Below are 10,866 nucleotides of genomic sequence, written 5' to 3' on the forward strand. Positions count from 1 at the left end.
AGAAAAGGAAAGGCGCATTTTTTTTCAAAGTTGAATTATCATCTTTTCAAGCTTCCTATTCTTTTAGACATCCCTCACCCTATTGCGTATTGAAAGGGTAAGCACTTTGCACATACTCATCATTCAGTTGTAGCACCTACATCTAAGCCTCTAAGGTCTCCACCTCTTCTTGTGAATTCTCTTAACGAAAAAATAGGAAAGGTCTTTGTGGCTAATTTTAAGGTTACCACATCTATGGCACCTCTTGCTTCATTGGTTGAGCCTTCTGCCTTGATAAAAAATTGTGCAAATGGCTCCACCTACGACATAGGATGTTATTAAGTCTTCTCATTCTTCTATTGATAGTGCTCATCTATGTTGGAACTAGCTTGCACATGAGCATAAGCATTGTTGATGAGTGATGGCTTTAGAGCATGAGGCCACGTTGAAGATTGAGGAGGAGTCTTTAGTTTCAGCTTGTAAGTCTCCTTCTTCTATTCCTATTCCAATTTAATAGTAACATAATATATGTTTGTTTGTGTGGGGGAGGTAATGTTAGTAGTTAAAGGCTTTACTTAGTAATATAATATATATTACAATGACTAATTTGCTTCATTTACAAAATAAGAATGTGTGTGTGTGTGTATGGTGTGAGGGGTAATGCTAGTTGGTAAAGGGTTTGATTAATGATATAATATACAATACAATGGCTAATTTACTTCAAATATAAAAAACAATCATTGTATGTGTGTTTGGGTGGATGATGATGTTAGTTTCTAGAGGCTTTACATGGTGGCACAATTTACATTACAATGACTAATTTGTTTGCATGTCTGTGGTAATGGTAAATACTAGAGGCTTTACTTGGTGATGTTCTAATGTGTGTTTGTGTGTGTGTGGTTTGTAATGTTAATTGCTAGAGGCTTTGCTTGGTGACACAATATACATTACAATGACTAATTTTATCCTATGTGTGTATGTTGGAGGTTGGTAATGATAGTTGCTAGGATTTACTTGGTGAAACAATAAATATTACAATAACTAATCTACTTGTGTGTGTGTGTGTGTTTGTGTGTGCACGCGCGCACGCTAATGTTAACTGGTAGACGCTTTACTAATTGACACAATAAACACTGCAATGACTAATTTGCTTTAAATACAAAATAAAACTCATTATGATGGTTCTTAATGTTAGAACATAGAATACTTGAAAGAAACATTAAATTAATGTCATTATTATATTAAAACTGATGATCTTTAAAAAAAGAAATATGTTTATACAATAAAATTTTGAACAATTGAATAAAAATAATATTTATATGATCATAAACAAACGTCTAAGATCTCAAATAGAAAAATTAATATCTTCCTTAATCTCTAAATTATGTATGTAATAGGTATTACATCGAGTTAAATTCAAGAAAGACTCATATGTAGATCATTGAATTTTTATTTTTTTAAATGCATTTCCTTTTACACTAATAGAAAGCCTCATTCAACTACTCGGGAAAAACTAATGAATTTTCCTCACATGCAACCGTCCATTCACTAAGCACTGTCTATACTCGATAGACATTGCCTTGCTTTCATCCTCGATTGTAAAGTTGACCAATAATCATAGACAATAATTGAGTGAGTTGTCCTTCCTGGCCTGTGTCGATGGTGCAGACATACCCCTTCTTTATTCTACTGTCGAGACGAGGATAATCCATTGTCGGAATCCAATAGGATTCTGCAATATAATGTTGTGCATGCTTTATCAGTTCAGGATCGTTAACAACAATATTCCACACCCATTCTCCTTCCTCCAGAGAGCAGCATATGGATTCACCCTCTGGCAGCCTGATCCGTACAACGTCTCCATGTGAGCTTCAAATCACAGTGCATACAATGATTGTACTCAATAAATATGCTACTTTCAATGATACATCAGGCCTCCCTCTTCTATTTATTTTGATTTTATTTATTTCATCTGGGTAAAAAAGACCTGACCAGAGAGTTGCATTTAAGGTCGACTCTGCTCCATGGACTGCTTTTCCAATTATACTAGTTAATTCTGACGGCATTGTCTGAAAACAAAGAAAGTTGGGGAAATCATCTCAGTCTAAGATAATTCTTTACGAATTAAAAAGCCATCTATTTTTCCTAATCAAACAATTATAGAAGAAGATGAAGAATTGAGACGTGAATGTGTACCTTCCGGGTGGAGATGAAACTATTTACAAGTTTAGGGGCAGCATAATAGTGCAAATATTTTAGTGTTGCCGGTGCATTAACACCTTTTCTAAGACGCCAACATTTATCCACGGTAATTCTCTCTAGGAAGCGTGAATTTGCTAGACTGGGCAGCGTTTGAAGTTTCGGACAATCAAATATTACAAGCTTTGCTAGATCAAATTCTTCTGATATGCTTAGCAATTTCTTACAATCTTCCACTGCAAGAAAATGCATTGTTGGTGGCCCTATTATGCTCAGTTTAATCAGAGATTCAATGGATACAAGATGCAAAGATTCAAGTCTGGGATAGTGCTTTCCACAAATTGAAATCTTGGAAGCTGCTTTACATTATGCATTTCTATGATTTCGAGGCTACCCATGCAGCTACTTAAGGAAGACTCAAAACTAGTTGACTCTGATCCAATACCGCTCAAACAGAAATCACCACTTAATGTGCAATTCTTCAAAACTAAAATTCTAAGTTTCTGAGTGATATTGATAAGTCCCCCGCTTGAATTACTAGTCCCTTCTTTTCTGAATGTCTCCTCTTGACTTTTCAATCCAGTATGCCAAACTTTCTTTCCAAGACTAAGTATTGCAACTTGTGTAAAATTTCTAATGATTTTGGAAACTCTCTCACCGATGCTGTTTCATAAAGAAATAGTTGTCTCGAACCATATCTTTCTTCTTCTTGCTGATGAATGGTAGAGGATGATCTCGAACATTTATAGCAAGTTACCTGAAACAAAAGCAGGTATTTCAATCAGCTTTTCTTCAAGTAGGTAGTGCATTCAAGCATCAGAAAGCTAACTAACTAAAAGTAAATTTCCTCTAAGCATTGTGAGCATAAAGAAGCTAAGAAAAGTTCATTATTAGTACAAGTTTGTGTATACTATGGAGTATTACTAGTGGCATCTCTAATGTTTTTAGATGTCTCCCGATGTATTTAAGATTCATGTTAATGGATCTGTGCTAGTTGACAAGTAATCAGCAAATTGCCACTTCGAGCATCTTTCAGATTAATTTATTTATAAAGAAGAATACAGTATACCTGTAAAGTTCTTGGCCATAATCTTTTAAGATGTCCTCTCTTGATTTTCAAACACTGCAAATTTTGCAGAGGAATCCACGAGGGAATGCTCTTGTGCCAATGCCAACTGAGGTCAAGCTCGAACCATAACAAGGCTACTGATGTGTTAGAGTAATCATCTCTATTACCCAAAAAATAGGTAATTTGGGATCGAATAGACATCTCAAAAATAGAATTGAGACACCTGAAACTATGGCCTTTAGCTGTGGCTAGGATTTTTTCATATCCCTCTGATTCCTACAAATTTAGATATTATGGTCAAATCAGTGCCGTAATAAAAAGAGGTGAAGGAAAGAGAAAATCACAAGCTAAGACATGTTGCAAACATTAGAAGGCCAGATGATTCTTCAATATGACAATACATTCGGGTTTTTGTGATCGAAAGGCTTGAAAACTAAAATCTAAAAACATGGTTCAAATGCTTAAAAATATGCAAACCAAAGTACGAAGATGCTGAGGACGCCATATGCGAGGAGGAAGGTTCAATTCGTGTGCCATTCCTCGTCCCAAATCCTGGAGGTGGTCGTGCATTCTCAAAGTAGACTTGTAAATGTTGGTTTCCTCTTCAACAAGGCACTTTTCTTTCAGTGTTTGAAGTGAGTGTTCCGCACACCATCCTAATCCCTCCCAAATTCTTATGGCCATACTTTTCTCCTTGCCAATAAGAAACATGCAATGTCCATAAAAATTTGTGTAAGGAAGCAAAGGTGTGCGGAAACGCTTCCTACGCTAATCTTGAGAGTACGATTTTGCAAATTTCAACATAACTATCACAGAGATCACAAGAAGCAAATATAGTACAAATAAAACAAGAAACACATAACACAGTGATTATCGTGGGGAAAACCCATACGGGTGAAAAACCCCACACTCTAAAACCTGCATAGTATATTAACAAATCAACAAGAAATTACAATACACTTGCAATGCAAGTTCTTACAAGAGCATCACCTCAACTCAAGATCAAAGAGACTTCACTAGCATCCTTCTAGCACCCAGCCTTGCAAACCAAAACTCCATGATCCAAACTCCTCTCCAAGCCCTCATTATATAAGAATTTTACAACCTGGAAACCATTTGTGGTTTTACAATACCATGGGCAAAACCTCCATGACATGTGTTGCCCACCCTTGACATTTGTTTTTCCAAGATAAGAAAACCAGGTTAAAAGTAGTTACTCATGTCCAAACTCTTATTCCCTATTTTTGACCCTCATAACCAACATGAAATGTGTCATATAATCTCTAAAAATGGCCCTCCTATATTATACTATGGACAAGGCATCTTTTAACAACTCTTATACCTTTTTCCAAGGCACCAACACATGGGAAACCTCCCAACTACATTTGGAACAATTTACCAAAAATTGCAAGGTTGAGACACATGTATCTCAACATTCTCCCACTTGTCGAATACCTTGCAAGAGTTAGGGGATCCATATTACCATGGACTCAACAGTCAGGGGCCAAGAGGCCCATAGACTCCAAACACCGTCTGAACTTCTCTGTGCTCATGGGCTTAGTTAATGAATCAGCAACATTCACCAAAGTTTCTACCTTCTCCAGCTTCACCCTGCCATCCTCAACCATATCTCTCACAAAATGATATTGTACGTCAATGTGTTTGGTCCTGGCATGAAAAGTTGGGTTCTTTGCTAGGCAGATTGTACTCTAACTGTCACTATAAATTGTCACTGCACCCTGTTTAAACTCTATATCTGAACACAATCTCTTACGCCAAATGGCTTCTTTGCAGGCATGAGTAGCTACCATATACTCTGCCTCTGTAGTGGACAAAGCGGCCACAGCTTGTCGCTTGCTCATCCAACTAATTGCACCACCAAATAATGTAAACACATATGCACTGGTGGATCTTCTTCTATCAACATCACCATCCCAGTCTGAATCCACAAAGCCTCTAATATCCAAGGAATGTTCATTTCTTGTTCCATGAAAACATATAGAGTACTCCGCAGTACCCCGCAAGTATCTAAAAACTCTTTTTACTGCATCCCAATGTGCTCTTCCTGGATTAGACATGTAACGGGAAAGAACTCCCACTACTTGGGCAATATCTGGTCTTGTACAAACCATAGCATACATCAAACTTCCAATAGCACTTTGGTATGGTACTCGACTCATCTCTTCCATCTCCAATGGGGATGTAGGACACTGTGAACTAGAAAGCTTTGTTCCCATTGTAACAGGAACACTCAATGGTCTAGAATCTTGCATATTAAATCTTCTCAGAATAGTACCAACATACTTACTCTAGCCTAGCCAAAGCTTTTTGTTTTGTCTATCTCTTACAATCTCCATTCCTAGAATGTGTCTTGCTGCACCAAGATCTTTCATATCAAATTTTGCCGAGAGTTGAGATTTTAATTCTGCAATCAAACATTTTCCTTTCCCAATAAACAACATGTCATCAACATACAAGGCAATAACCAGGAAACGATCACCATCAGATTTGAAATATATACAGTGATTAGATTTAGATCGCACAAACCCCAAACTCAATACATATGTATCAAACTTCTGGTACCACATCCTAGGACTTTGTTTTAAACCATACAAGGATTTCTTCAACTTACAGACCAAATTACTTTTACCTTTTACCACATAGTGCTCTGGCTGTGTCATATAAATTTCTTCCTCCAAATCTCCATGAAGGAAAGCAGTTTTTACATCCATTTGTTCGACCTCTAGATCATAAGTTGCTGCAATAGAAAGCAAGAAACGAATGGATGTCATTTTGGCTACAGGAGAAAAAATCTCACCATAATCTACTCCCTCAACCTGGGAGTAACCTTTTGCAACCAAACGTGCTTTGTACTTCTCAATTCTTCCATCTGAACCTATCTTCCTTTTGAACACCCATTTGCAACCAACATACTTTCATCCTTTAGGCAATGGTACAAGGTCCCATGTGTCATTCTTCTTAGGGGCTGCCATCTCTTCATCCATGGCAATTTTCCAGGACTCTAAATCATTCATACCAAGAGCCTCTTCTACAGATTTTGGTTCATCAATATTAGCATTCAAAGCAAACATGCATCTCCAATCATCAGGAGAATATCCATACCTTTCAGGTGGTTTTCTTTGTCTAGTAGACCTTCAAACAAGTTCAGGTTCAGGCTCTTCTTCTTCCTCTGATGATTCAGAACTCGTAGAGCTTTCATCAACTTCCTGTCTTCTAAGGGCCTCGATTCAACTTTTTCAAGTGTAGCAGGCAGTTGAATCACATCTTTCTTTTCTTCCTTTTGTTTTAGCTGCACTGTAATAGAAGAAGACTTAGTTTCTCTAAAAATAACACTTCTGGAATAAAATACCTTTTGCGCAATAGGATCCCAAAGCTTGTATCCTTTCACACTATAACTGTATCCAATGAATATACATTTAACAGCTTTGTTATCCAATTTTGTCCGCTTCTCCTTTGGCACATGAGCATATGCCTCACAACCAAAAACTCTCAAATGACTAAGTGAAGGCTTGTGGCCCGACCACGCTTCCATTGGCGTTTTATCAACAAGAGCTGATGTAGGAGACCTGTTTATTAGGTAGTAGGCAATGGCTACAGCTTCAGCCCAGAACTTTTGTTCTAGACCAACACCACTTAGCATACTCCTAGCCTTCTCCATCAAGGTCCTGTTCATTCTTTCTGCAACTCCATTCTGTTGTGGAGAATACGGAGTTGTCTTCTGTCTCTTAATACCACAATTTTTACAAAATGTATCAAAATCATTGGAGCAATATTCACCACCATTATCTGTCCTTAAACATTTTATTTTCTTTCTAGTCTGCAACTCAACCATTGCTTTAAATTCTTTGAAACGACTAAAAACTTCAGCTTTACTCTTAAGAAAATAAACCCATGTTCTTCTACTAAAATCATCAATGAAAGAAACATAATAAACTGATTTACCAATAGAAGAAACATCAACTGGACCAAATACATCCGAATGGATTAGATCCAAAACACTTGAAGACTTATAAGAACTGGAGTAAAACTGAATACGGTTTTGTTTTCCATAAATACAATGCTCACAAAAATCAAATTCAAGATTGCAATCATTCAACCCATTAACAAGGTTCTTATTTTTCAAAGTTCGTAGACCCTTCTCACCTATGTGGCCGAGTCTCAGGTGCCACAACATTATCTTCTCTACAGGCAACTTTGATTTGGTAGACAGAGCACCCTTGGGTACCCAAAAACCATGACCATCTGCTGAAAGAGACACCCTCTCCTTTTCCAACATAGTCTTTATCATAGTCTTATTAGAAATGCTATTGCACTCAACTGTGCATGCATCAAGCTAGTACAATGCACCCATTCTACTTCCTCTTGCTATTACCATAGCACCTCTCACCATTTTCACACCCGCATCTATTAGTTTGCTAACAGATAACAAATTTCTTGCTAGTCCCGGGATATGCAAGACACCATCAAATCTTCTAGTTCTACCATCAGAAAATTTAACATGAACACTTCCACAACCAACAATATCAAGAAAGGAGTTATCACCCAAATACACCTTACCACCATCAAACTTTTTATACTTACTAAACCAGTTTCTAATAGGAGTCATGTGGAAAGATGCACCTGAGTCTATCAACCATTCATTGTCACCTACACGAGTGGCCAAGGCTGCAATAAAAGCATCTCCATCTTCCTTCTCGGACTCAGAATCAGAATCATGCTTCTTCTTCTTTTTCTTCTTTTCTTCTTTACAATACTTTCGGAAATGTCCAGGCTTTCCACAATTCCAGCAAATTACCTTGGACTTACCAGGAGATTTTGATCTCCCCTTATTCTTGGACTTAGAACGGCCATTCTGCTTTTCATTCTTGCCTCTTTCTTTTGGTCTTCCTCGAACACTCAAAGCCTCTTTGGCATTCAGAGAAACCTTCCTTCTCATCTCCTCAGAAAGTAGAGAACCAACAACATCCTCCATCTTCAAGACGACTGCAGTGCTCCCTATGGCCATCACAAGGCTGTCCCATGAGTCTGGCAATGAACATAGCAGGATTTGGCACCTTTCTTCTTCATCCATTGGTACCCCAACTGAGGTCAACTGAGTCACCAACATATTAAAACTTTCCAAATACCCAGAAATTCATCCACCTTCTTCCATTCTCAAGGAATGCAACTTCTTCCTCAAGAAAATTTTATTCACAAGTGATTTTGCTTGGTAGATCTCACTTAGCTTCTTCCAAAGCTTCTTCGCAGTAGATTCTTCGTGGACATTAATCAGAATTGAGTCTACAAGGCACAATCTTATGAGACCTTTAGCTTTTCTATCCATTACATCATATTGTGCAACTAAAGTCGGATCTGCGGGCCTCGACTTATTCTCATCGACTGCATCCCATAGATCTCGATCAATCAACAGATCTTCCATCTTCAGCTTCCACATTTCAAAGTTTGTGCCAGAAAACTTCTCTACATCAATCCTCCCTGATTTACTTGCCATCTTTACGATCTTGCAATACAAAAATGAAATACTCTGCACAAGCTCCCACTCAAATCTTGATTAGCTCAAAAAACCCTGTACCCAACAAATAGAACAAAAACTGGCCAGGCTCTGATACCACTTATAAGGAAGCAAAGGTGTGCGGAAACGCTTCCTACGCTAATATTGAGAGGATGATTTTGCAAATTTCAACATAACTATCACAAAGATCACAAGAAGCAAATAGAGTAGAAATAAAACAAGAAACAAATAACATAGTGATTATCGTGGGGAAAACCCATACAGGTGAAAAACCCCACACTCTAAAACCTGCATAGTATATTAACAAATCAACAAGAAATTACAATACACTTGCAATGCAAGTTCTTACAAGAGCATCACCTCAACTCAAGCTCAAAGAGACTTCACTAGCATCCTTCTAGCACCCAGCCTTGCAAACCAAAACTCCATGATCCAAACTCCTCTCCAAGCCCTCATTATATAAGAATTTTACAACTTGGAAACCATTTGAGGTTTTACAATACCATGGGCAAAACCTCCATGACATGTGTTGCCCACCCTTGACATTTGTTTTTCCAAGATAAGAAAACCAAGTTAAAAGTAGTTACTCATGTCCAAACTCTTATCCCTTATTTTTGACCCTCATAACCAACATGAAATGTGTCATATAATCTCTAAAAATGGCCCTCCTATTTTCCAAGGCACCGACACATGGGAAACCTCCCAACTACATTTGGAACAATTTACCAAAAATTGCAAGGTTGAGACACATGTATCTCAGCAATTTGTTTTTCTTCACTATCCAGTGTGTCAAAACTTATTCTAAGTATTTGCTTAATATCTCCTAGAAGGGTCTTACTAACTTTATTCAATACTAGCTTCCAGTGTTCCTTATCATTCCGGCCAAAAGCAAGCCGACCAATCACTTGGAGAGATAGAGGTAAACCCCCACACCTTTTAACGAAACTCTCCACGAGATTCTCATATCCTGGGGTAGGATTTGGGTGGCCAAATGCATGCCAACAGAAAAGCTGCCTGCTATGAATTAGATTCATTTCTTTCATCTTATAACGAGCAGTAATTCCAGCCCGCACTAGGACTCTCTCATCACGGGCGGTCACAATTGCCAAACTATCTATATTCAGCATATCCATGACCGATAAAGCATCTAATTGGTCTGCGTGATCAATATCATCCACAACAATTAAAAAGCTCAAGGAGATACCTCTTTTTCCGAAACGGTTTTTAAGATAATTTTTCCCTTCCTCTTGACTTCCAAATTTAGGATGATTCTCCTCAACAAGATCTTTCAAAAGCTTGGTTTGAAGGGAGGGCAACTGGCTTGTGGCAGATGCTTCTCTCACGTCAAACAAAAAACAGGAAGCTTTAAATTCTAAATGCTTGCAGTTATACAGTTCTTTGGCAAGAGTTGTTTTTCTAGATCCACCCATTTCGAAAATCCCAAGGATATTGCCTCTCTTCTTTTCATTGAGGCAACATTTCCTTTCACAATCTTCTACGAGTTCATTAAGTCCTACTGGACTCTTTGCAACTTCTAGCAGGTGTGTCTTTTTTACCTCTTTTATGACAGCTGACACTACCATTTTACATAGCTTCTCCACATCACTGAAAATTTCAAAAGAAAAACCACAGTATAATTAAAAAGATGTTTTATCGGGGAAAACGAATCAGATTTGATAAAATAGTTAATTAGATAAGAATGATTAATTATGAATGAGATGAATTGGTAAAATATCTTGGAATTCAGACACATCCAAATGATGGATAGACTGGTCACAAAAGTTGGTCCATGGAAGGTCAACATAATATTTGAATCTGGTCAGGCTAGGAGCCCTGAGAATATATATATAGAATCATTTAAGAGGAGTCTTATAAATAAGTCACCACTCGACCAAAGAATAGTTTAATGATAGAACAGTCCAACAAAAAATGAGAGATCCTAAATTCTCTCCACTTAAAATTCTTACACCAACCTAATGCAGAGCCCTACCGACACATCTAACCACACACCTAAGGACAAGCCCAAAAAAGGTTATACTTCTGACCCCTCAAATGATCACAAGGGTCTTGCAAGGAAGGAATCCAC

At 37.7% G+C, this 10,866-nt stretch overlaps 1 protein-coding gene across 1 annotated transcript; it reads right to left on the bottom strand.

The window, feature by feature from the left end:
• Positions 1–1,565: 1,565 nt before the first annotated feature.
• LOC131858910 (disease resistance protein Roq1-like) lies at positions 1,566–10,363 on the bottom strand. Its single transcript, XM_059212395.1, has 7 exons — positions 9,623–10,363; positions 3,725–3,940; positions 3,248–3,523; positions 2,837–2,935; positions 2,176–2,508; positions 1,972–2,048; positions 1,566–1,848 (listed from the first exon to the last, which is right to left on the bottom strand). The coding sequence occupies exons 1-7, from the start codon at positions 10,361–10,363 to the stop codon at positions 1,566–1,568; spliced, it is 2,025 nt and encodes a 674-aa protein (XP_059068378.1).
• Between the last annotated feature and the right edge of the window lie 503 nt (positions 10,364–10,866).

The sequence above is a fragment of the Cryptomeria japonica genome, chromosome 10 (assembly GCF_030272615.1).
Source record: "Cryptomeria japonica chromosome 10, Sugi_1.0, whole genome shotgun sequence".
Classification (NCBI taxonomy): domain Eukaryota; kingdom Viridiplantae; phylum Streptophyta; class Pinopsida; order Cupressales; family Cupressaceae; genus Cryptomeria; species Cryptomeria japonica.